We start from the raw sequence: 27,067 nt of genomic DNA on the forward strand, positions 1-27,067 counted from the left end.
GGTTCATTCACACACCCCCACACTCCATTTACTTTTTACTTTTTTCTCTGACAGTGAGAAACCCGGCTCCTATTATGTATAATTTATTTACTTGTTTGACCCAAGTCTACACAGAGCACCCCTATGAAAAACAAATCTACCAATCAGAATTCTGTGTTGACGAGGTTTTCCTTTGTACTTGAGCCGTGTTGTATCCAGTCAAGACTGTTTCCCAAGGCTTTGTCGGCCATGCGTCTTCCCCTTTCTTTGGATGCTATGTTGTACATCCATAACACAGAATTCGCTGGTCACCATTTGCTCCGAGGATCCCCCAGCCGGCTGGCTGATTTCCTTTTAGTTTGCATACAGTAAAATTCACTCTTGGAGGTGTAGTTGTGTGGGTTTTGACAAATGCCTCGAGTCATGTACCCACCCCCACAGCATCACAGAGAAGTTCCGTAGCCCTGAAAATTCCCTCGTGCAACCCTTTTGAAGTCAAGTCCTCCCCTCCCCTAAACACTAGCAGCCATTGATCTGTTTTATGTCCCTGCAGTTTTGCCTTTTCCAGAATGTCATATAAATGGAATCATATAATATGTAGCCTTTTGCATCTGGCTTCCTTCACTGCTTAGCAAAATGCATTTGAGATTCCCCCATGTTGCCGCGTGAACGATTAGTTGGTTTCTTTTGGTTGCTGGGTGGTATCCCACTGTCTGGATGCGCCAGTTTGTTTGTCCGTCACCTACCGAAGGACGTCTTGCTTGTTTCCAGGTTTTGGTGATTGTGAGTAAAAGTGCTACACACACTTCTGTACTGGTTTGCGTGAACATCCAGTTTCAACTCACTTAGGTAAATATCTGAGAGGGACCACTGGGTCACATGGTAAGTGTCTATTTAACTTCACAAGGAACCGCCCGGCGCCTTTGCAGCATGGCGGCCCCCGTCTGCATCCCCACCGCAGCACCTGGGCGTTCCAGTTGCTCCTCACCCTCGTGAACACTTGGCATTATTACCAGGCTGCGGGCGTTCTCTTGTTTTTTGTTTCTCTCTTTTAATGTAAGGTGAGGAGTAAGGCTCTAACTTCTCTCCCCAAATATCCAAAATTGACGCCACTGAGAAATTTTAGCCATTCTAAGAAGGGTGTGGTGGCAACTCGTTGAGGATTTAATTTCCATTTCCCTGGTAACTACTGAGGTTGGCTGAATGGAGCCCCTCCGCACGTGCTTATTTGTAATCCATTTTTATAAGGACGTTGTTCATTTTCTCGTCAAGTTGCAGAAGTTCTTTCTATATTCTGGATACAAGTTGTTGACCAGATAGGTGACATACAAACATTTTCTCCAAGTCTGTGGCTTGTCTCTTCATTCCCTTAACAGTGGCCTTCGCAGAGAATATGCTTTTAATTTGGATAAAGTCCAGTTTTCCAATTTGTTTTCCCTTACAGATTGAGCTTATGGTGTTGTAGTTCAAAACTCACCGCCAAAGCCAATGTCCAGAGATTTTCTCCTATGTTTCCTTCAAGAAATTTTATAGTTTATGTTTTACTTTAGTTTTTCTTTTTCTTAAGATTGTATATGATACCTTTTACGTTTTCGTTTTCTGATTGTTGATCTCCCGCAATGTTAGGTATAAATGCTAAATGTATTAAAATTTACACACACACATCCATACATTTATATTACAAATAGATTTAGGAGACAGCTAATTACTTTGGGGTGGGAAAACTTTCCTTTTTCAAAAGCAAAAGATAGGTACAGCACTTTAAAAACATCAAACGTTTTCTATGATTAAAAACAACCACAGTTAAGGTTAGAACACCAAAGGCAAGGTGACCAGTTAGCTCAGTTGGTTAGAGCACGGTGCTCTTAACAACAAGGTTGGCGGTTCGATCCCCACATGGGCCACTCTGAGCTGCACCCTCCACAACTAGATTGAAACAACTACTTGACTTGGAGCTAAAGGGTCCTGGGAAAACACACTTAAATAAATAAAAGTTTAGAAAAAGAAAAACCACCAAAGATATTGGGGAAGATATTTGTGCCTCATACCACCAAGGGTTAATATTTCTAATATATAAAAAATTCCTATATATTGACGAGCAAAACTGAGCAAAGGATATGAACAGTCAATTCTGCAAGAGGAAATCCAAACAGCCTCCGACCCACAAAAGGCATTCGGTGTAGAAGGAAAAACAGCACCCGTCTTCATCCACACGTGGTGGGTGCTGCAGAGGCTGCCAGCAGACGGCTGGGGAAGCTGGCCGTTCACATGGTGCTGCTGGGGTCTGTGTTGCTACAACTTCTTGGGAAAACAACCCAGCAACATACATAACCAGGGAAGCACCCCATCCGCTGGCCCAGTACGTCCAGTTTTCATAAAGATGGGTGACGCACCTCTGTCTTCAGTAGGTGGTGTACAGCTAATAGAGCCTGAACGTCCATCAGACGTGGAATGGCTGAGGTAACTAGCAGATTGAAAGTGCAGACTGTTATGATGTAGGGCCGTGTCTACACACCTATAGAAAAATGAGGTGCAGAGTGACGGGAACACAGCGGTCTCGTGAGTACAAAAGCGAGGGTCACCTGGCACCGGCTGCCATGCTGAGCAGAGAAGGATGAGCAGGAATCTGTGGGTGGTGAACGCTGCTGACCTTGGGGGAGGAGGGCCTTCACGAACCTTTGTTTACTTTTTACGAGTATTTAATTCTTTTACAGTAATAACTTCAGATGAAGAACAAAATACGTCCAGATTGAAAATCAGGACTAATACGTATTCTCATCGGCCCTGAGTGCCTGTGTCACCGAGGTCACTGAGGGTGGGCCCAGGAATCTGAATGTGACTGCAGCTTGTTGGGGTCTTCCTGGTCCAGCCTCGGGGTGTGGGTGGTGCTGTGACGTGTGGCCAAGAGCTCAGGGGCTGCCGCTCCCTTCAGGCCTTCCGACTCCGCGTGGCAGGAGTCCGACCACCCTGGGTATTCAGTGATGCGTCAGAAGCCCCCCAATGCAGGACAGGGACCACCCAGTGGTGGGGGTCAGTGTCTCCTCCCAGACTTGTGCCTGTCGATGTTTTATTCTTGACCTGAATGTTAGGTGTGAACCTGGGGAGAGGCCCAGACACCGCAGTCACTTGGGGCCCAGCCCTCACTCTGAGGAGGTGTCCCTGGCCCTGCTCCTGGGCCACTGAGGCCTCAGCACGTGGCGGCCAACTTGACCCTCTAGATCCGTGGTCTCCACTCCCGACCCAGTGGTGATCTTGTCTGTGGGAGGGTTCAGGTGTGAAAGTCTGTCCCATGGCCGGGTGACAGGCTGCAGCCCCGGGTGCCCTTTGCCCTCAGGCCTGCCAAGGCCTAACGCGCCCCCACACTTGCCCCCACAGTGAAGAAGAGTCCCACGCTGCTGGAAGTGAGCACGGCCCATTTCATGAGAACCAACAGCTTTGCCGAGGACCTGGACCTGGAGGGCGAGACTCTGCTGGCCCCCATCACCCACGTGTCGCAGTGAGTGCCCGCTCGCCCTCAGGCTCGGTCCTCTCCCGGGCCACCACTCGCCGCCTGCCCTCAGCCACCTGGGGCCACAGGCTGCTGGGGGCGGGCCCCGTGCCCAGGCACCAGGCAGGAGGAGCGCGGGGGCATTTCCTGCCGAGTCTGAGAATACGATCCTCTTGTTTTCACGTATGGAAAACCAGACTGATCATTTTCCACTTGTTTCCGTGCTTTGCGCGTCTGAGATTGTTTTTCTCTCCTTTAGCCCCCTCCTCCACTCCCCCGAAAAGAGACGACTTTGTTTTTGCGCATTTCCCCATGGAACCCTGGCCAAAGCCACGGGGCAGATGCCGAGTGCCGCCTGCCAGTTGCCGGGGCTGTCCTCAGGCTCCTTCAGGTGGAGGAAATGGCTGATTTTCCATGCCTTCCCTACCCGCAGGCACAGCTGGCCTGGGACACATGCCTGTTCTCCCCGCCGTCACGGCACCACCAGGCCGATCCCCAGGCCCCGCGTGCTTTGGTTCCCCTGTGACGTGTGACTCGGTGCTCCCAGCCAGGGCATACAGCGGTGACAGCCTGTGGTGGGGTCAGTGGGGCCATCCCCACTGGGGATGCCCCTAGAGAAGCCCTGTGTGTCGGATGTGTGAGCACTATGCCCAGCCCTTCCCAGGCACTTGCTGGCACTACCTCCTGTCTGCAGACAGTTCAGTGTGCTGCTTCTCTTGCTCTCCAGGGGTCCGAGTTTGTCTTGACGCGTGCCCGACAGGGAGGGAGGCCCGAGGCCTGCTGCCTGTGCTGCTGGCCCCGTGCTGCCTGTGCTGCGCAGGTGACTGAGGAGGAGGCTAGGACCCGATGTGCTGGGCTTCCTGGCTGCCCATGTAACCAGAGGACTGGCAGAGGCGGCAGCCAGAATGGGAGAAGGGTATGGCTGTCTCACAGTGGTACTATGACTACACAGGACCCGCCGGCCATCTTTCCAGGCCCACCAGGCTCACAGGGAGGTTGGCAGGGAGCAGAGCAAGTGTTCACAGGCTCAGTGGGGACTGGCCAGGTCACCGGGAAGCACAGTGACTCATCCGCGTGGACCCAGCACTGGTGGGGGGAGGTTTCCGGGCCACCCCTGGAAATGGGGCTCTAACCTCTGGGCCCATCCTGGAGACGACCTGAAAAATGGACCAGCTTGACAAGTGGGTGAGAGCAGAAATGTGGGCAGCAGTGTGAGCCAGGCGGGCTGGGCAGGCATTGGCCGGCGCCCGAAAGCAAACACCAGCTTCAGAGGCCTGTGCAGAGCCTGGGGCACAGGAGACCCCGACGTGGCAGAAGTTAGTTTTGTTCCTTAGAGCGTGCGACACAGGGGGCTCAGAGTTCCGGCAGCCGAGAGCCTGCTGGGAACCACGATCCTCAGGCAGGCAGACACCACCCAGGCTTCGCTGTGCCGCTCAACCCGCCTCTTCTTGTCATGTTGGGAGTCATTCTGCTTCTTGCCCTCAGCCTCAACCCGGCCCCCGGCCACACACACAGGAGTTGCCTGTAGGAGGACAGGGCTGTCACCCAGCATCCATTCAGCTGGGCAGTCAGGCCTCGCCAGCTCCCTGGTGTGAGGGTGCTAACAGGCTGGGGACCGAGGTGGCCCAGTCGCCCCCTCTGAGGCACCCGCGCAGGTCTGTTCTGGCATGAGCACACACCAAGCCTCCTGGGGCAGAGACTGCCCCCGCCCAGGGAGCCCCAGGAGGCAGCCCAAGCCTGCACAGCTGCGACGTCAGGGGCGTGGGGCTGCTTCTTGTCCTCCCGCCTCCGAGACAGAGGCCACTGGACCCTCTGCTTGTGGTGGGCATGGCGCATCACCATGAGAGCCTACTGTGGGCCTTCTCAGGCTGGCAGTCCTACAGTGGGGCCGTTTGGTGATAGGAGGGGGTGTCTCGTGTCACTTCCAGCGCTGGGTAGGCACAGGCAGGGCCAAGACCCCCGTCGTCACCCAGCCGGGTCGCTGCCCTGGAACCTGCGAGGGGCTTCCACGAGCTGTGGCTGGATGTGAGCCGGCTGGGGAGGTGGGGCAGAGGCCGGGAGTGGTGCTTGGGGACAGCTCTGGGGGGGCGGCTAGCACTGTGGAGGGCCCCCTCGTCCTTAGCAGTTGGGGTACAGACCTCGACGGCACACTGGTGGGGGTGGCGGTGCAGGCATAGCAAAAGAGGTGTTGGAGCCTCAGAACCGAGGTGCCCCCAGGGCTGCAGGCCAGGCAGAGGCCCTGCGCCACCACGGCCGGAGGGAGCGGTGTTGGGAGTGGGCGCCCTGTTCACTCAGGGCTGCGATGGCCTGCGGGCAGGGAGCACGGGCCGCACTCGCTCGCCTCCCGCACAGCCCGCCTGGACAGATACCCTTATACCCTTGCGCGTGGCTCCAGCCGCCCGGGAGGGCACAGAGCTAGCCCCGTACGCACCCCGCACGGGGAAAAGAGGCGCCGTCCCCCAATGTCTGTGCGCGGACTGGGGATGTGCACGGGGGTCTCACAGGGGGCAGAGTGGGTGGGAGGCAGTGACTGAAAAACAGATCCATTTTTCTTCAGCATTTTACTGATGTTAAATGTATTACCACGTTGGGCCAGTTCCAGAATCCAAATTAAAAGCATAAATAAAGACACATTTTGTTTCCATCTCAAGCTCTCCCCGCCCGAAGGGCCCCAGGGAGGTGAGGTCACTGCAGCCGTGATTACGGGAAGGTCCCTGGGGCTGGGAGAAGCTCCTCTTCCCGGGGCCTGTTGGCCATCGGTGGAGCGAGGGGTGGGGGCCCGGGGTTCAGTGAACAAGCCTGGTGCAAACTGGGGAGTTGCAGGCAAGCAGGAGCTGTGCTGGGTCAGTGGGCTGGGGACGAGTTGCCTTGGCCATCGCAGGCCCGTCCGCACGCCCCAGCGCCCTGTGCAGCCCGGGGGCACGCACACACCTTTCAAGCAGAGGGGCTTCCGGATCCAACATGGAGCCCGAGTGCCCCCCACTCCCGCACCTACGCCCCCCCATTCAAAACGTTGCTGCGGGGCTGCCGAGGGGCAGCGTAAGGTAGAGACGGGGCATCTGGGGCACAGTGGGGAGACTGAGGGAACTCCCAGTCCTGGCTCCATGAGGAGGGGAGCCCTGCACCCCAAAGGCAGCAGGCAAATTACCCAAGCCCCCCACCCCACTGTCTTCTGCCCACCAAGGGTCACAGGCAGGACTGCGGGAGGAGACGGCCACCTCTGTGTGTCCCTCTGCCTTGTACGTGCTGTCCCGTCTAGAACAGCCTTGCCCCTCATGTGCAGCCGTCCGTTTCCTACTCATCCTTCCGACGTCTGCTCAGCCATCCTGGCCTCACAGAGGCCCAGGGGTCTGTGGGCCAGCGGCCACATCCTCCTCCAGCCCTCCAGGCTGTGCACACCAGCCCCCTGGGCTGTCAGCGTAGGGCCTGGGACCTTTCTGGGGAGTCTGTTTCCCGGCCCACCCCTAGGCTCCTGGGAGCAGGGCGTGTGCGGCCCCTCTCGGCCTCTCCTTGCCCAGCACCCCTGAAGCTCAGGCCAGAAGGGGCCCCAGAACTGCTGCCCCCGCCCAAAGCAGACAGCAGCCCCCAGCCCGGCTGGGCCAGCTCCTTCCAGGGAGGAGACGCAGGCAGGATTTCCGGCGCCTCAGTGCTGGCACGCACAGCCAGGGGCCGCTGGGTCAGACCTGGCCTGGGCCTGAGGCTCTGTGGCTGGGGTCGGACACAGTGCGCGGCTATGGCTTGGGTGCTCTTCCCCCAGCAGCCTTGGGCGACGGCAGCCATTGCAGGAAGTCCTTCCCCCCCGCTGGCCTGGGCTCTGCGTCTGCTCCATGGTGGACACCCAGGACACAGTGCGGGAGGCCAGGCCCGCCGTGAGCACAGCGGCCTGTGGTTTCCCTGGAGGTCCCTCGGGAAGACTTGGTCCCCGGGCCCCTCCATCACTACAGTCGTGGCGTCTTGGATGGGGGAGAGCCGGGGCACCCTGCGCACGGCGGTGGGCGCCGGGAGGGGAGGAAGGCTGAGGGACAGCAGGGCGAGGCTGGGCCTGCGGGGCCCCACAGGTGACCGTGAGCACGTCTCCGGCGAGCATGTGTTTGCGGGCCTCCTGCAACATGACAGCCTACAGATCCTTGAGCAAAACCAGCCCTGTGTGTGTTAATTAGAATTTCCATGTCTTCAACTTTCTCCTGGACCCTGCAGAATCTCACGCCAAAACGTTCAAGTTTCTCTTTTCCAGCGAGGCCGCTGTGGCCTGGCTTTCATCCACATCACTACTAATGTCTCCTGAATTCTGCGTCTGTCAGCGAGGCCAGGGCCAGCCCCATCCGTGCCTTCTGGAAATGGGAGCGAACGTCACAAGGCTCGGCCCTGCTGACCAGGGCTAGGGCTTTTGATGGGACCAGCTTGCCTGGGACATTTCAGAGACACTCAGGTCCGCCGTGGCCCACTCCCACAGACGGGTGGGGGGGGGGGGCATGGCACTGCACCTCTGCAAGCTCCTTGCTTTGTTTCCTGCCCTGCAAACCTTGGTGGGAAAGGATGGAGAGGCAGTTCTGGGGCCAGTGTCCAGGGGGTTCTGGGGGGGGGGGGGCGTGCCAGGAACAGATGAGACCCGTTTGTCTTTCCAGACCGGTGTCCTGTCTTCTCCAAAGCTCCAGACCATCTCTGTCGGCACGGGTGCCAAGGCAGCCCCTCAGGAGGGCTTTGCGAAGCTGCATGACTCACAGGGTCCCCATCAGAGCCTCACAGCCCCAGCCAGGCTCAAACCGGTCTCTGAAATGCACGGGGGGATTAAATGTTCTCCTAATTAAATTAAAAGCGAGGCGGAGTGGCTTGGTGGGAAAGAGCCGGGACTGGGGAGGGGATGCCCTCATGCTGGCCCCCAGCCGGCACGGGCCCAGCTGCAGGCGGCCCAGAGGCCCCAGAACCTCCACTCAGCAGCGAGGGGGATGCAGCCAGCTGCCTGGGGCCGCTGTCTCGGGAGAAGCCCCGGAGGGAAGCAGGAGGTCCCTCACCGCAGCGGCAATCGGCCATCGCAGCGACCCGGCCTGGCGCCCTGGGCTACGCTCACCCCTCTCCACTGCACAGGCGGGTCCACGGGACACAGTGTCCGAGGGTGTGGGAGAGGAGCACATCGTCCCCTCGAGGTGGCTGAAGGACAAAGTGACTTCATAAATTGCACTGTGTTGCTGTGGAGATATTTCTGGCGGTCGCGGGGAGGAGGTCCCAGAGCCCCCACATATGCTTGTCCTAAACCTGGAAGGGAAGACTGAGGCACACGCCCCCCCACCAGGGCTGGGGACGGGTTGGGGGCCAGACCCAGCCACTGTCTCCAGGCCCGGCCATCCATCTCACAGGTGAGGGTTAGAAAGGACTGACCTTGCGCAGAGGGCGTTATGTCGTCCCCGTGTTAGTCAAACAGTGAAATGCACATGGATGAGTACACAGGTGTCAAGTGCACAGCATGATGCATTTCCATCCCTGGGACCCGTGTCGCCAGCACCCAGGTGAGGCAACAGCCTCGCAGGAAGCCCCGGGCCCCCACTTCCTATCACTGACGCCCCCGGATGACCAGGTCTGGCTCCGAGCAGCGGGAGGCACCAGCGTCTCTCTCCTTGGCAGCTGTGTGAACGGCCTCCACTGCTGGTCTGCACCACTGTCCATGCCACGTGCAGTGTTCCCAGCGTGGGGTTACCCTGAGTGCTGCGAATATTCTGTTTGGGCTTCTGGTGACTGTATGGGCTGCATTTTGGGTGAGCAGATGCTTAGGTGTGGAGCTGCCGGGTGCCCGCACGGCCACCCTCGCGTTTGGCAAACACAGCCTGACCCTGTCCCAAGGCTGGCATGCCCATTTTCACCCCCGCCAGCAGCACTGGTCACTCGGACGGCTCCATACCCTGACACCTGTCCTTTCCCATTGTTTCCTTCTCCGCCATGCTGCTGGAGGTTCAGGGGTATCAGACTGTGACTTTAATTTGCAGCAACCTGACGGCTAATACAGTTGATCCCTTTCCACGTTGTTGTTCTTTAGTTGGACGTGGTCCTTTGTAAAATGTCCACGTCTCCCGCCCGTTTTGTTCTGGGTTGTCTTTTCCTATCGATATGTAGCTTTTTCTGTCTTTATACGTCCTGGATATGAGTCACTGGTCCGAATACGTGCATACATATTGCAAACGAATACGCCTCCTTATGCAGGTCGCCCTTTCCTCTCCAGTGTGTCTTGATGAACAGAAGGTCTTAATTTTCATGCGATCGAGTTAATCAAACATTTCCTCTCGGGATAGTGCTGTTTGTGTCCTGCGTAAGAAACTCTGACTACTCCAAGGTCTTAAAGATACTCTGGTTTCTTCTGCGGCCCTATTAGCTCACCTTTCATACGGAGCTCTGCAGTCCATCTGGAACCGATTCTTGCATCCAGTGTGAGTCCGAGGTCAAGGTCCACCCTTCCCTCTCGGACATGCCGCTCGACTCAGCACCCTTTCCTGAAAGGACCGTCGTGGCTGCGTTGTACCGCCCTACCCGTCAGCACCGTCCGGACCAGCTCACTGTCCGCCTGTGGCTGTGTGTGAGCCCTGCTCGGGTCGGCTGGTCGGATTCCAGTGGAGTCCTGTTTTGTCTTGCGGGGCCCTGTTTCGTTATCACCATACTTTGATAATAGGTCTTGACAGCTGGTCACACAGGTGCCGACCAGTTCTGCTCCGCAACCGGCCTGGCTGTCTTTGCATGGCCGGTCTCTCCATCCACATGCGTGTTTCTGCAGAAAACCTCGCAGGTGTGGCGGTGCAGGTGTGGCAGCTCTGTAGGCAAGTGTGGGCAGAACAGACACCATCACGGCATCCCGTCCACGGAACGGCGGCCTCCATGGTCCCCACTTATCTGCTTAGGTCTTTCATTTCTCTTCCTGTGTCTGTAGTTTTCAGTGCAGCGTTCATGCGCACCTCGCCTGAGATTTACTCCTTGTTGGCTGGTGTTTGTCATGTTTTCCTAGGCCTGGAGAAACTGTCTGCCAGGGAAGCCTGGCCAGTTTGGTCCATTTCGTCCCACCCTGGGATGCCGTGCAGTCACTTGCCTCAGCTCTCTGAGCCTCCTGCAGACATTGGGGATGTGTCTCGCAGACCCGATTGGCATGAAACATCACCTTGTCAGGGGGGCCCTGTGAGGGCTTCTGAAACTGCTTGGTCACAAGATTCCGTGGGACACGGATGGGGTCACAGCGTGTAGCCACCAAGCGCTGTCCTTCACAGGAGGCGCCCAGAGGCCCGCGAGCCCAAAGGATGGGCTGGAGGCAGGGGACCCGCAGTCCTCAACCCAGGCCGCTCGTCACCGGAAGGGGCTCCCGAGAGGTGCAGGGGAATCCTGGTGCCCACTGTTGTGTTCCTGGGGGCGGGGGAGTCAGAGACCACACCCCAAGGTGGTCATGGAGCCCCGACACGCTTCTTTCTCATCACGGTTGGCCCACGTGCTGAGGACGGCTCCAGCCTTCACGCAGAGTGAAGAGCTTGTCCTGCGTTCTCCCGGTCCTCATATGTCAGGGAATGGAGCCACCAGGCCACCTCTGTCCCTGGGTGACTCGCAGGTATCCGGCAGGGAGACAGCCTGAATTGTGGCAGCTGTGTTCACAGACCTGGTGGCTTTCAGGAGCTTCAAAGAGGCTGAACTTCCAGTGGCATCGACTGAGCCCCTACTGTATGCGTGTCTTGTGCCAGGCTTGGGAAGGGACGCTGCTGTTGGCCGAGACACACAGCTCACATCCTTGAGAGTGCCTGGTGGGCTGGTTGGACTGGCCAGGTCCCCGTGAGGTGGTGGCAGAGGCAGGGCTCGTTCCCAGACACGCTGTCTCCAGGGAAGCCTGGGTCTCTGAGGCGAAGGTGGGGCTGGCAGGCAGGGGTGGGGAAGTAAGGAGACAGCAGAGGCAAAGGGGCCTGGCCTCTGGCTTGGGTCTGCGCCTCACAAAGTGTCTCTGTGGCCCACCAGGCAGGAGAGAACAGTCCATGGAGAGACCGTCTGTGTGCTAGTCAAGTGGTTCTCTGTGGCCACCTTCTCCAGTGACAATTCTGTGTGATCACAGCAAGGACCTGGCATTGCCATGCAAGGAGGGTGAGGGCACTCACAGGGCTGTAGACCACTTGGGGCCACTTCCCAGGAGGCAGAGTGGCAGGCACAGTTTTGTGACTTCCTGTGGTACCCCAAGGCCCCCAGTAGGTGTTTGTTCCTTAGGTTTGCAAGCCCTTTGGGACAATGCCAGTGTCCTGGGCAGGGGCCACACCTTAGGTCCATGTCCTCAGCAGGGAGTGGCCAGTGGGCAGAGGTCTGGCTGTAAGTCTGTCAGGTCTGGCTGGCCCCACGAGAGGCCCGGGGTGCCATCTTGGAAGGGGATCCTGGTGGAAGGAGGAGGAAGAGAAGGAAAAGGTGGGGGCGGAGGGAGTCCCGGCGCGGCCTCAGTCACATCCCTGGTGCCACGTCCCCACACCCACAGCCATGACCCCACTGTTGCTTTGATCGTCTCAACGACTAATCTCTACATACGGCAGCAACCCCCAGATGGTACCGAGAGTACCCTGGAGAGGGGCAGAGGTGCCTGGCACGCCTCTCCCAGGAACCCAAGTCTGCACAAAGGGCCTCCTGCTTCAGTGGGCGCAAGGGCCGCTAAGCAGGGGGGACGCACAGAGCTCTGGGGCAGTCCAAGGGGTGCTCAAAAGTAATGACACTGAATCATCATACGAGACTACAGTGCATCCAAAGCATACTCCTTGCCACAGCAGTGCCCTATGGTGCCTTCTAGAGAAACTGAGGCACAGAGCAGGCTGATTCTGCAAGGCAGCAGAGGGTATTTGGGAGGTGGGGTGGTAGGTAAGGCTCTTGAGAGCACGGAAAGGGAGTCTCTCTCTCTCTCTCTCACTCTCAGGGTCCCTCCCCAACAGCCCAGCCCCGCTGTGGTTATGGGCCTGAGTCTGCGTCCCCCAAGAGTGAGGCCTCCGGAGAGGAGGTGGGCAGCAGCAGGCAGCTAACCGCTACACCCCTTAATTCCTCGGGGAGCTGATCTCTGTATCCAGGGCGTCAGGTGTGGGGTGCGGGCACATGGGGACCTTGAGCTTGACATCCTTGAGTGCGTCACGCTTGTCCTCCTGGCGCAGCCTGGGCTGCACTGGGGTCAAGTGTCGTCTACTCCTTGGCCGGATGGGCAGCTGTCCTCTGCCCCAAGGGGACTTTTCTTTTCCCTCCCACCTAATCCTCCCTCTTGTGCCTTTTGGAGGTGGGCTTCTTTGTCAATGTTTTCTTTAGGTTCAAGTCCAGATTTGTTAATCTTCCAGTTTGAAACACTTGAATGCCTTTTTTCTGCGTTTCCTTTTGAACCGGCCCATGACCCGATCCCCCACCCTACCCCAGCTGGGCGTGTGGGCTCCAGGTGGGAGCTCCTGGGGGCCTGGCCATGGGCGAGGCCAGCGGCAGGAGCAGCGGCCAGGGTCACGAGACGGAGGCGGTCCGGGGTGCAACACTGTTCAGGAAAACTGGCTCCCAGCTTGACTGAGTCCCAGGGACTCAAAGGGCTTCTCTTGAGGTGTCTCCCAGGGAGCCCCACGCCGTGTATGTTCCTATGAACCGGCTCGTGGCCCCGCCGCCACCAGGTCGTCAGACCACGTGGCCCGGGCTTGGGGTGGGTGTCAGGAGATGGACAGACTATGGCTCAGAAGCCGCGAGGCCAGAGAGGAGAAGACCGCGCCCGAGAGCATGCTGGCTGCTGGCAGGCTCCGGGCTCCCAACTCTGCGTCCTGTGCTCCCTGGCTGTCCCAGAGAGTGGGGCCCATGCTCCCCACCTGCAGCAGGTCCAGCCAGTGCCTTCATCAGGCCTGGGCCCAGAGACCCGTTCCTGGTGGCCGGCTCCTCAGCCACACCCGTCTCAGTCACATTCCTAGTGGCTCCCCTAGGACGGTAGCACAGGGCACGTACTCGACACCTTGGGCCTGTCCTCGGCCTGCTCCTCATCTTGCGGCTTCTCCCTCACACAGGACCTCCCTAAGGTCCTAGTGTCCACCAGCTGAGTCCTTTGCAGGCCGTGCTGGAAGGGGCGGCTGGTGGAGTTGAGGTGTCATATAACCACAATGCGGGTCCGAGGGGTCCAGGCTGCCTAGAAGGGACAGTGAAGCTGACCTCTCGGGCCACAGCAGGTCCTCACAGTACTCAGGCAGGAGGCCCCTGGAGGCAAGAGCAGAGCCGGGTGCGATCATTCCCAAGCCAAGCAGGAGGAGCAGAGTAGCCTGAACAGAGCCAGAAGCCCAACGGGAGACTCGAGGCCCAGGCCAAAGCCACACCTTCTCCCCGGGCAGAAATGCAGGCTCCCAGGAGGCCACTGCTTTTGAAAACAGCCCCATGAGGAGACAAAGTGGACTGTCCGAGTGGAGTGCAGCGTGGCCTATTTAGAAGCAACACTGCCTGGGCACCGGGCCCTGGCAGACGCGTCCCACCTTGGTGCCAGGCCTCCCTGAGCGCTGAGCACCGAGTGCCATAAGGGCTGCTGGTAATCGCGGGCCTGGTCGACTCTGATGACCTGCAGAAGGATCACGCCCTCTGCCTGTGGCTACCTGGCCACGCAGGGGCAGCGTCCCAGTGAGTCGGGCAAAGAAAAGCTAAGCGTGACCAGCCTGGCCCCCAAGCGAGGCTGACCACCAACTTGTCTCACTGACGGGGCTCCTTTGGCCTCTGCCTGTAAATGTTTAACTCCTGAGGGTGCCAGTCTCAGTGCCTGGAAGGCCCCAACTGGATGGGGAAGGGGGGAGCCGTCCTTCCTGATGGTATGTGGGGACCCTCAGGTGGGGAACAGCAGTTCCGGCCCTTGCAGCAGCAAGGAGGGGAAAGGCTGGATGTGAGCAGGGACTTCCTGCAGGGAGCTGAGCCCTGGGCCTGCTGCGCCGGGAGTGGAGAGTGAACATGGCCTTCCCCACATGGGTGAGGGGAGGCTGGTGGGAGGCCCTGCCCAGAGGCCCCGCAGTGGTTTCCGGCTGCTTGGGCCCGGGGGCGGCCCCTGATTTGTACTTGCTGGCGGCCCCATGAGGGCCTGGCCTAGGTCTCCCCGCTGATGGGGAGGGAGGTGTGGAAGCTGCTTAGCTGGGGCCACCCAGTGTGGGCTCAGGAAGGGAAGGAATGTGACTGAGGCGGGTGTGGCTGAGGAGAGCGCAACCACTTGTGGGTTTTTCTTGGGGCCCAGATAGACGTGAGCAGAGATGGAGGCCCCTCTCTCTCAGCCCCCAGCACACACACTAGGATCTTTCTTCGGCGTGCGGCCCTGGAGCTGGGGGCCAAGGACACCCTCTGCAAACCTGAATTCCATTCGCTCTTGGCAAAGAGCGGCTTCCTGCTTGGGGAAGGTGTGCGCACGCCCGTGTGTGTGTGTGTGTGTGTGTGTGTGTGTGTACACGCGCGTGCACACGCACACAGCCACGGGCACCAGCAGGGGGACAGGCACATGGGTGGGGGGGGTGTCTGCTGAGACGGGCTGGGGACCCCTGTGTTTCCCAGCACTCGGCACTCGATGGCACTTGGAAAGCCTGTCCCGAGGAGTTCAGACAAATACCTGGAGTGAATGATTCGGAAACGTGCAGGCTGGTTGTCGTTGAAGGAGGCTCCAGCTTAGAACAGTCACGGCAAAACATGCCTTTGAATTTGAAAGCCAGAACTTTTTGCAAAATAATTCAAAAAGTTTGTTGAACCTTAAACCTTTCCTGATGATTCTTCCTTCTGAAGTTAACTCGTTAAAGTTGCTCCAATCCCAGCCTGGGGCCAGACCAGCTTCCTGGAAACCCTGGCCAACTGCTGGCCTTTGGAAAGCCTTGTCACCCTAATAGCTGTAAAAAAAAACGCTCGCTGGGCACCTTGGCCGCAGGGTCTGAAAAGTCCTTTGTGTTAGCTCCAGCTGCAGAGTTTTTCCAGGCCTCGCTTCTGGGGCTGACTGGAGCTGTTTCTCTTCGTTTCCTCTTACAGTGGCGGGCGCTCGGCTGGCTTCTTCCTGCCGAGTTTCTCTGCCAGCAGCATGTCCAGGCCTCCCCATGCCCAGGTGGGGGTCAGGGATGCCCAGGGCAGAGCCCTTGGGGAGCTTGGCTGTGGGCACGTCCCGAGTGAGCCACCAGCCTCATCTTCCCCTCCATCCCCTCCCCTGATGGGGTGGGCCCAGTGGGGAGAGATCAGGGCCCCCTCCCAGCACTGTCACTTCCCCAGAATACCCGGGGCCCAACCAGCAGTCATTTCAAAAGTCAAGATAAGTCGCTCCTCTGCAGTTTTCACAATAGAAAGCGTGGGTGTGAACATGGGGTCTGACTTACAGTGTAAACAAAGGAGTTTAAAATATGAGTTTGTGTTAGAAAATACTTAAATTAACACAGGCATTACGCACATCAACTGAAAAAGGCATTAAGTGCTGTCACCGTTGCCCTGATCAAAATCTAAGATTACCTGAAAATGGGAAAACGGCACATAGAAACTTAAATATTTAATGAGACAGCAGCGGTCAGAACATGCTGCACGTGCTCGTGTCTTCAGACCCCAGTTGTCTCCCAATCCTAAGAGGACCGAGTGCGGGGAGAGCCCGTTGTCTGCAGACGGGTGGGGGGCACCCGTTCCCATCGGAGGGGTGGGCTCCCTGGGAGCCCGCCCAGGGCCCGCTCTCACTCCCGCTCGGCCTCTCCCGTCAAAAAGCTCTTTGTGCGGGCGCAGCCCCTGCTCCTCGGAGTGACATGAACCAGAGCCCACACCCCAGCCGCCCTGGCCCCACAGCACAGGCGGCGCACACAGCCGGCGCGGATGTCACCCGCTCTGCGGCACCGCTCTGTACGTAGGAAAACATCGTGCTAAAAATAATGACAGCGGAGGCTTTCCACGTCCGTGGTGCGACGTGTTCGGAGTGAAATGGGGGACACGGGTGGGAACGAGGTGGCGCCTCCCGGCCCCAGGCCCTCAGTGTCCTTCCCTAGCGCTGACCACCGTGAACACTTGGCTGTCGTGCTGTCCCAGCGTGTTTCACGTGAGCAGGGGACTGTGTGCGCGCTCACACGTACGTCCTGTGTGCACAGGCGGTAACACGGACATTCCGCTGTGCTTCGCCCTGAATAGACGGCACGAAGAGCTCTGTCGGCTCCCCAGGCAGGATCACCCACCACAGGACAGCGCATCTGAGGGCTGTTAATTTCACAGGGTTGTGCGTGCTCGTGTACGGGGACGCGCACGCAGGAGGCGTACGCGCACGCACGGGGGCCGCGCACGGGGGCCGCGCACGGCGCGCGCACAGGCTCGGCTTTCCCCAGCGGACTGCGCTCGTGGTAGCGCTGGTCCTTGTGGCATTGTTGCCCTTTGTGGGGAACGCGGAGATGCCCGCAGGTGGCAGGGCAGGAAGGCCGCAAGAGGCTGAGGACCATCAGGCTGGGCGTTAATCAGCCAGCTTCCCGTCAAGGGTGCAGGGACGGGCAGCCCAGGAAGGCCACGTGGCCCTCGGCATTTCCAAGGACCACGACTTGCCGGCAGCTGGGGGGAGGCGGCCACCAGTGATGGCACGGGGGCCCACAGGGGCCCACAGGCAGGACGGCCCGGCCGCAGGAAGCGACCCCCAGGCAGGGAAGTGCCTGCAGGCGCCCGCTGGAAGGCCCCGTCGCCGGGCTGGGGCAGCTCGGGCCCCAGTGCGCACTTCGTCAGGGAGGCGCCTGTGTTCTGGATGCGTCTGTGTTAAGGCCCCCAGTACATGTCCTCCTTCTGCACAGCTGCAGAGCCCGCCACGGAGCCGTAGGGTGCCAAACAAGTCCCCTATTGATGGATGCACAGGGCAGCCAAACACGGCCAGCCACCACTCAAACACGCCCTGACGAACGGCCCAGTTATGGAACGAGTCCCCACCCGCCTTACCCCGGCTCTCTGTTGACCGAGTCTCTTTCTAGGCTGTCCGTTATCAAACAAGGACAGTACAGAGGGAATCACTCAGAAAGAAGAATTGTAAACCTTGCCAAGATGCGAGATTTCCTGAAGTTAAGGGAAGTGAAATTGAAGGCAGAGTTCAGCCAGTTACGGACTGAAGAGAAAAATCGAGGCTGATGCCTGCATAAGCATCTCACCGGCGAGCCAATGAACTAGTAACGGATTAAGAGGGGCCCCTTGGCCAAGCAGCGGTGCCCCGTCTTCTACAGAACTGACCCTGTCTGTGAAAGTGCTGCCAAGGTCCACGACCAAGTGAAAGATGCCACACCGGGGTGTCATGTCACATCTCCTAAGCAGACGGGACCTGTCTTAATTCGTTTTCTTCTAAATGAGTAGATACCTGCAGTTGTAACAACTTCTTATATGTAGGACAATCGTATTTGCATAACTCTTACTATTTTTCAAGGTAATTTCCCCCATCACCTCTCTTTTTCATGAACTGTTGGTCTCCATTTTATGTGGATTCACTTCCAGAGGTCCAACCCCCCCCTTTCCAGCAGGGTTAAACTATTTGTACAGGTTTGGATGGATCGTGCCGACAAGGGATGTGCCCTTTTATACCATGAAAACCGCCCCAACAGCATGTGTTCCCACACCCTCACCATGTGAGTCATCACGGTGTTCACCTTCATTAATTTGATAGTTTTTCTTTTTTGTGAACCCTGTCTCCATTTTTTAAATACCTCTTCTTACTGATTTGTAGGAACTCTTGTCACGTGTTGAAAATATTTTATCCCAGTTTTTCTTTGGTCTTTAGCTTCTATGTTTTTCTGTTGGCAGGATTTTAAAAATTTTGACAGTCAACTTTGGCACTCTTTTGTGATCTGAGGTCTTAGTCTGAAATTTTGAAAAAACTTCATTCTGAGATTGTTTTAGTAAATTCTCCTGTGTTTTCTTCTCTCATTTTTGTTTTTTTTAATATTTAAATAGTGCTTCATCTGGATTTTGGCATGAGGATTCATTAAATCCCACTCACTTTCTATGTCTAGCCGTGTGGTTCCCCGAAAATAAGACCTAGCCAGACCATCAGCTCTAATGTGTCTTTCAGAGCAAAAATAAATATAAGACCCAGTCTTATTTTACTATAATATAAGACCGGGTCTTATATTAATTTTTGCTCCAAAAGACGCATTAGAGCTGATGGTCCGGCTAGGGCTTATTTTCGGGGAAACATGGGAGTCCCAACACTGAGTATATTAAATAACTCTCCCGATTTAAATCGCGACCTTTATCATATTTCAAACTTGCATTTTAACATTTCCATTTCTAGACCGCCTTCTGGATGGCCGGTGGGCTTGGTTATGTGACTTAGGAACTTCACGACTGTGCTTAGCAACGTGGCGGGTTTCCTCATCTGTCACTTAAGACCCAGTCAGAGGAATCTGCATGTCACAGCCTGCAGCCAACGGGGGGACCCATGGCATGGCCTCAGATCAAAACATTCCTCAGATGGAGATACAGGATTAGCTGTGGAGTTGGATGGGAATCTAGAGTGTCTGGGACACGCCGAGCCCTCACCTCCACAGCCAGAGCTCAGTCACGTGGCAGTCAGGGCAGGGTGCACAGGGCCTGCAGGTGCGACCCAGGGACCACGTCCTATACCGGTGTGGTCACACTTTCAGGGCATGTGAAAAAACTGGATTCAGTAACTCGATAGAGAACAAAAGAGGAAATAAGCTTCACTGAAGGAAAAAAATTGCAAGAAGAAACAAAATCTGTAACATGTAGCCAGCCCCTCCCCCGTGCCAACCACCAAAATGGACAAACTGACAGGACAGAGTGTCGTAGGCTGGAGTGCTGTTATAACCAGTACAGGTCAAATGGTTTCATGTCACAACCTGGACAGCAGTGACTCTGTGTCTTTGTCTAGCCTGCGCCACAGGTACCAAGGTGGCTCTTGCAGCCTGGACCATGTGGAAGCAGCCCCCCGGCCCACGCCTGGGGCCCCCCTTTACTGCTTTGTAAATGAAACGCAGCGGTTAAGAGTGGACTCTGAATCTACAGCGCAAGTGCAAACCCCCCAGTGCAGACCCGACCGCACCACTTCCTAGCTGCTGGACCCGGAGCGAATGAATCATTGAACCTCAGTCTCGGTTTTCCTATCTGTAAATGGGAACAACAGGAAACAGTGCCTTCCACAAAGGGTTGCTAGGAGGATGAAACAAATGAATAACCTGAAGCATCCAGAACGCACCCACAGGGGTCAGGTCAGGTTGTGTAGTGCCTGTTAAAGGTGTCTGTGTCCCTCCTGATGAGTCGCTCACCCCATCTTTCTCTTGTGGGTGCCTGACGAGGCCGATTGGGAGGAGGGTCTGGATGAACAGAATCAGCTCCAGAAAAAATACAGTGCGTCCTCAGAAAACGACTGAGGGTGAGAGGCAGTCTTCACAATCCAGCCCCTTCCTGGGGTGCCGGGGGCCAGGCTGCCGCCAAAGAGCTCCAGGCGCTGCGTTGTCAGAATTTTACAGGACATGCACGCATGCTCATTTCTTGCACTTTAGAATCAGCGTGCCTGATTAAAAAAAAAGCCACCCCCCAAAAAAAGAACTGTGTGTGTGTGTGAGACCATCCATATTCTGTTGGTATTTTCTATTCAAGCTGCACTCAATTTAGATGAACTTAGATTATCTTTTTTTTACAAAAATTGTCTTTCTAGCCAAAGAGGAGAGGCTTATCCATGTGTCCAGATTGGTTGTAATGTCTCTCAATCCTCTTTAGCCCTTTGTTCCTAAGATTCTGTACATTTAAAAATTCATTACTGGATACTTTTAGGAGGACTACTGGTGTTTTTAATTTGGGGATCATGATTTTTTAATTAAACTTTTAAAGATAATTGTAGATTGACATGCTGTAGTAACAGATCCCATGTACCCGTTACCCAGCTTCCCCCACTGGTACCTCTCACAAACCGCGGGACAAGATCAAGGCCAACATACAGAGACCGATCGGGTGGGGCTCGTGTCACCCCAGGGACCCGTCATGTGGCCCTTATATAGCCACACTGCCTTCCAGCCAGCCTGTCCTCGGCCCCTGGGCCACTAGTCTGTGGTGCATTTCTTTGACAAGAATGCTCTATGATGGACTTGTACAGTGTGGGACCTTCTGAAATTGTGCTGGCGGACCCAAGTTACACTGTTTTCTTTAGGACTTTTTGCAGTGACCGTCATCAATGAACACAGTGTATGTTCTTTGATTTTGTAGCCTGGTCAGATCTGGACACCAGTGGGATTCTGGCTAACATCAGGAGACTTTAGCAGATTTCATTAAGGATGTGATTATTTTACAATAGATGGTCAAAAAGGGAGGGGGGAGTGGGGCTCCTAGGAAAAAAGTTTTCTATTCTCTTTTTTAAAAACCACTTCATTGAGCTGTAACTGACATACGAAATCTATACATAATCAATGTACGTGCAGTGTGATGAGTTTAGAGCTAAGTATACACCCAAAAGACCGTCACCACAATCTAGGTCATAGACACGTCCACCACCTCCAAAACGTTCTTCCTGCCCTCTGTATCACTTACATTACTGTTGTCTTATAAGAACACGTACCAGAAGGTCGCCCTCTTCGCAATGTGGCAAGGACGCAACGCAGTATTGCTGACAGGCCCTGGGCTGGGCAGCAGCTCTTGGCCTCACTCACCCTGCAGAAGGGACTCTGCCCTGCACCGGGTCCCCTCCATGCCTCCCGCCGCACACCACTCGACTCTGCACCTATGAGCGGCGCTGTTGCAGATTCCTCATAGAAGTGGTATCGTGCAGGATGTGTCTGGCTTACTTCACTGTCCTCCACATTCATCCATGTTGTCACAAACGGCAGGGTTCCCTTCTTGTGAAACAATTCTTGTACGACAATTCTGTTTCTGAATGCTAACAGGATTCAGAGAAATGTCCTTTTTACACTGCTTATGTCTGATGAAGACTGGGCTAGAAGGAAGCAGGCAAGCTCCCTGTGGGTAGATGCAGGGGTTCAGGAGCCCTGGAGCCATCCTGTGGAGGCTGGGCGAGGGGACTTCCACCGGGAATGCCCCCCCTAGAGAGGGTCTCGCTTTCTCCCAGTGTCTTCCGCCCCACCAGCCACCCCTGTCGTCCTGAAGCTCCCTGCCCACCCCATGTAGAGGATGGCTCTTGGGGCTGGGGTGATTGTGGACAAAGAATGGGGGTCCCCATGAAAGCTCTCAGGAGGGATGGGATCAGTTGACCTTCACGGTCTCAGGCTCTCCGGATGGGAAATGGGGCTTGGGAAAGCTCCCCAACCGCCCAGGCTGGGCTGGCCCATGAAGCCTAGGACAAACCAGCCTTTTACTTCTCTGGAGGCTTCTACCTAGCTGTGTGGCCCCCACGCACCCACCTACACATTCACACCTGAGCTAGAAGGTCAGAGGGCAACTCTGATCTGGAACACTCCCCCAGGGTGCTGGAGTGTGTGTGTTTGTTTGGGGAAGGAGGGGTGTCCAGGCTGTCGGAGCTGAAGGGTCCTTTCAGATTCAATACAGCGCCCGAAGGCAGGGGGAGGAGCGGGGGCCCCTTGCCCTGTGTGCCCGCCCTCTCGGGCTCTGGCCTGGTCCTCGGCGCTCCCTGGGCACCTAGGTGTGCCAGCAGAAGGCTGGCACTCTTGTTTGTGGGAGGAGAAAACTCGCTAGCCCTGCACATACCTTTGGGCTAGAGAATTACCTTGAGGTGACATAGTATTTGTACTTCCCCTTGGCCAGGCACTGTGCTGCGGTGTAAGCGCTTCGTAAACATCGCTTCACTCGTCCTCAGTCACGGCAGCTTTGCACATAAGACTATTATCACGCCTGTTTTACATCTAACCAACCTGAGGCTTGAAAGGCTAGGTCCAGGGCCAAGGTCACAAAGCTCGTGGTGGCTCTGAGCCGTGCATCTGATGAAGTCACCACAGCTCCTCAAATATTCCTAGTATCCTTTTCAAACAAACCCAGCTCTCTCCCGATCCGCCCCTCGTCCCCAGGCTGGGGCCTACTTATCCTGTGGGTCTTAGCGAAATGTGCTCGCCTCGGAGTGGCTGATCTCTAAGCCTCAGACCAGGCACCCCACACCTCCCTCCCCAATTCTTAATGTGTAACCGTGTGTTTATTTGTGGTGAAGGGTTTATTGGCCGTCTCCTGCAATCGCACAAGGCCAGTTAAGGCAGAAGCTGGCCTCTTTTGTTCAGCGTTATCTTCAGTGTTTAATCCACGTGGAGCCCATCATGGCAGCTCTGGGAATGTGTGATGAATAACTGAGCGAGTGAATAAGCGAGGGGGGGATTTGTGCGCTGTCCGGTCAGGCCCCCAGGTGCGGTCCATCCTCCATGAGGAGGCCAAGGGCTCTTCCTGGACCACACCCGCCCCCACTCCCACCAGGGCTCATGGCCGCACTCTGAGGTCCATGGCAGTCGGAGTCCAGAGTCTCTCAAGTGTCTCTCATCACAAAGGATCTCTCCTCGGAGCGCACTGCCTCCTATCGCCATTCCAGAAACACAGGGAAACCAAGAGCAGCGACTCGGATGACCCTCTGGGGGCCCTGTGTGTAGGGACCATTCGTGTTTTTGTGGATGAAAGAACTGAGGCTTGGGCGTGGCAGGTGTTCCGCGTGGAACACTGGTGGGGCCTGAGGAGGTGTGAGGTCTGTGTGCTCCCTGCCCCCGCCCTCCGCCCTCCTCTGCCTTCCCAATGGCATCTCTCCCACTAGGCTGAAAACCAGGGGCCTTTCCCCTCCTGTGCCCAGGATTAAGCTCCCCAGCTCAGGGGGCATGGAGACAGGCCAGCACCTGACCGATGGCTCTGAATGGGGACTTGTGCACTGTGCCTGCCGGAGCCAGAGGGGAGGGACAGAGCGGGCACGGGCGGTCAGTTTGCAAGGCCAGCCACGTGGAGGCCAGGTTTTCCTCGGCCGCTCTGCCTGTCACTACGGCCCGCAGAGGCTGGTCCTGGGCTCTGGCTGGCGGGAGCAAAGGAGGAATTGCGTATGCTTCCATCAAACATGGTTTTCCTGTTAAAATCTGATTCGTTAAAACGTGGAGCTTAGTTCAGAGTAAACATTTCGAACTGCTGAGGACAAGCAGAGATTTATAACAGGAGGAGTCCGAGCACTGATGGAGGCTGCCCGCTTCACACGCTGTTAATCCAACCTGCTGCTCAGCCCTGCTTCCGGGAGCGTCCCTCCCTCCCACCCCCACCCCCGCCATGATCGGGTCCACCCCACAGCCCCTGCTTGTGCCCCCTGTCCCAGATCTCAGCACCCCAGCATTGTGAGAATCCTGTCCTGGCCCCACACTCGCAGCCTCTCTTCCAACTCAGATACGAAGATGGCCAAACGTCTCCACGATGTTTTTCCTAGTCTGACAAAAGCTGGTTACTGCCTTTGTTTCTTTCCATTTAGAAGCATTTCCCCGGCAACCCTGTCTCTCCCTAGCCAACACCAGCTAACTTCATCCTTCCCCTTTCTCCAAATGAGTTGTCCGGAGAAACTCATTTACTGGTACCGCCACTCGGGAACCTTTCCCACCAGCTCTCAAGGGGACCTTTCCCCTGCGAACAGGGCACACACTGGGCGTAGGGAGAGAATGCCCATGGGGGTATTTGGTGGGGCTCTGCCAGGAGACAGGCCAGCTGTCCATTAATGACGATGGCGGAGTGACCTGTGAGGTGGCCCAGGCGTGTGTGTGAAGGCCCAGGGCCAGCTGCCGCCACAAGACAAGCTACAGGGGCCCACGTGGGCTCAGTCCCCACGAGTCCTCAGCTCCCAGTAGCATTCTCTTTCACTTGTAAACATGCTCCTCTGGGAGACAGACTATGTTCCAGAACTTTCTAGCTGACCTCCCTTCTCTTTCTCCTTTTCTGCTGTTAGGTGTTAGAAAAGCAATAGACTTGTTTTCTCGGTGTCCCAGAAGTGATTTTCCAGCAGAGAATGCCCTTGTCTCTGGCACCAGAGTTGAGGCTCAGCTTTCCTAGGTGAATAGGTTCCATAGGCTGGCTGGGAGCTGGGAGCTGGGAGCTGGGAGGAGCCCCTGGACCTCACCTGCCCAGCTCCGAGGGGAGGGGAGGCTTTATGTCCTGCTTCCTCCCCAGCTGCTCCAGTTGCAGGCACGGGCTTACAGGTGTCTCCTGCCAGCTGGGGCAGTCCCGGGACCAGCCCCCTCCAGAGACCTGTCCGAGACATAGGTTCCATTTTGCAAAGATCTTCTCTAAATCAGAAAGTAGGTTTGTGTTTCTAATCCACACCGCACATTATGTTTGCGCCAGGTGACTGAATACGTGACAGCCTTTCCATTTTCCAAGTCCTGCTGCTTTTCATTCCGAGCTTCCCGCCCTCCCTGCCTCTCAGACATTCTCATTTCCTGGGTTTAAAATGTGTGCCTCTTGGGACAACCTGTGAGAATTACAGATGATGGGAGCAGGGCCGGTGGGGGGGAGGGGGGCTCCTACTGGCCCAGAGGGCCTTAGGGTCAGACTTGATCAGACAGGGGAGGGGCTACCTGGAGAGGGTCCCCTTCAGTCCTCTAGGTGACGTTCCCCAAACCTCAGCGCACACATGCCAGGACATGTCCCACCCCAGCCATGTCTCACACTTCAGGGGCGCACCCACATCACTGGTGTTAGACGGGGGTGTCAGTGGGTCCCCTTTCCCATGGAACAGCACTCTGAACCCCGGGGCCCCAGAAGCCCAGCATGGCTCCAGTCCAATGGGCCGCAGCAGCGGGCTACTTACCTAGGCATGGGACCCTGGCCCCACTGCAGTGGGTCACCACACGGATCACTACAGCTCACAGATGCGAGGCAGGTGAGCGTCACCCGCGATGGGGTGGGGGGCCGTGGACCCCCTCGGGCTCCCACTCAGGCACTGGAATTTTGGGGGTCAGGGACTTGTGGAGAGGCGGCCCTGCCCCGGCTGCCCTGACAGTCTGGCCTTCCCAGGAACAGGATGCCCGGACAGTGAGCCGGCCTTGTTTCCAACAGTTCTCGGCCATCGCCGGGGCTAGGGGAGGCCACGCGTCCTCTGGAGGAGCCTGCCCCGTCCTGGCCGAGTCTCCCATCAGCCTGCTGGGTGCCGTGGGCGACCTGCACACTCTGGACCTCAGTCTACTCCTAAGAGAGTCGGGAGGGCGGGGGGCTCACTCTGGGAGATGGGGGAGCAGAGCAGGGTGCTGGGCCAGCCCTGAGCAGGTCTAAGTTGACAGTGAAGTGTGGGTCTTTGCCCTGTTTCACCCCTCATTCCAGGGTTTTCTGTGGCTGCCTGAGAACACAGCTGTGTCTGCCCATCCTGCTCCCCCTGCCCCCCTCAATGGCTCCAGCCTGGCTGTGTGACCATCAGGCCCTCTGATGCACAGGACAAACGTTTCTACCCCAGCAAAGCCGCTGGCCTGGGCAGGGGGTTGGGGGGAGACCACACCCCCATGCCCGACCAGGGGAGCAACATGTTCACTTGGGCTTATCAGTGGGGTATGTGCACCTCAACCCCTGTCCAAGTGACCCAAACCCCCATGCCCAGAACCCCTGCCTGTCACGTTTCCATGATTGTATGGAAACAGTTCCCCCCAACAGACACCCCTGCGCACCCCCAGTGTAGTCTCCTCCGCGCAGCCTGGAACAGCCCCCAGCCCCAGGCAGCATGTCCCTGCAAGGAGACCTGCTGTGACCCGATGGGGCCCGGCTGCCAGCACTTTTCACATAAGTGAGCGCATCAGCTCTTAGGGCAAGCTCAGAGCTGTACAGAGCATGCTACCTGGACCAAACACAGGACCCGCCTGGATGGCAAACCCGTGTTCAAGGGTGGGATGTCCTACCCAGCCGTCGTTGGCCTGTGACCGGTGACTTCCAGCTATACAACTGCCTCCCCTCTGGAACAAGCACAGAACAGCCAAAGGGCCTTAGGTGCCATTCCCACTGGCCAGAGGGCCCTGGTGTGTGTCAGGCAACCCAGGTCCAGGAGGGCCTTGGCGACACAGGGCACGCCTGGTTCATGCTCCTGGTGATGGAGGGCGAGGACAGGACCAGGCCCAGCTTGCTGAGGGGGAGCAAGAGTTTGGGGCGAAGGCCTGGCAGTGTCAGCTCTAGGAGGACAGGACCCAGAGTGGCACAAATGCCCTGAGCGGGGCATAGCAAGTAGACCTTAGCAGGTGACACTGGCGAGTCTGAGGCTGGGCCTGCCACCAGTGCCGTGTGCGTGCTGGGGGCCCAGGCCTGGGGGCCTTGGGCTGTCTCGTGCTACACTCTGCACTAGGCTCTGGTACGTGGTACACCCGTGGGCCTGCCGACGGTGTCGCCCGGCCTGCACTGGCCACGGCAGTGTGTTCAGGAGGGCCATCCAGGAACCTCGGGCTGTTCTCCGTGCGCTCTTCTCCCCATACCTAACAGCCTGCTCCGTGGCCCGGCCCCCCACCCGTCAAGGAGGTGCGGCTGGTGGGAGAGGGGCAGGGTCCTTCTCCATTCTTCTCAGGCCTTTTGCAAAATGCATGGCCTTTCCTCCTGGGCCAGGTCTGAGCCCAGGGTAGTGTTCTGGTGCTGGACCAATAGCTGCAAGTTGTGGGGAGACTGAGGACGGGCGTTCTGCGCCCCTGGCCACACTCCCGAGCTGCCCTGTCCCTGCTGGTTCCTGAGGAGCCTCAAAGGCCGGACTAGGGGTGTCCTGCGGAAATCCTGGTGGGATGG

General features: G+C 57.1%; 1 protein-coding gene across 3 annotated transcripts in view; it reads left to right on the top strand.

The window, feature by feature from the left end:
- Window positions 1-27,067, top strand: part of KCNQ1 (potassium voltage-gated channel subfamily Q member 1) — a 310,562-nt gene that overhangs the window by 134,531 nt on the left and 148,964 nt on the right. For all 3 annotated transcript variants that reach the window (XM_033119433.1, XM_033119432.1, XM_033119434.1), the window contains exon 11: window positions 3,355-3,475. In XM_033119433.1, coding sequence (XP_032975324.1) covers window positions 3,355-3,475 — 121 coding nt within the window. The remainder of the gene's footprint in view (window positions 1-3,354; window positions 3,476-27,067) is intronic.

Source organism: Rhinolophus ferrumequinum, chromosome 11 (assembly GCF_004115265.2).
Source record: "Rhinolophus ferrumequinum isolate MPI-CBG mRhiFer1 chromosome 11, mRhiFer1_v1.p, whole genome shotgun sequence".
Classification (NCBI taxonomy): Eukaryota; Metazoa; Chordata; class Mammalia; order Chiroptera; family Rhinolophidae; genus Rhinolophus; species Rhinolophus ferrumequinum.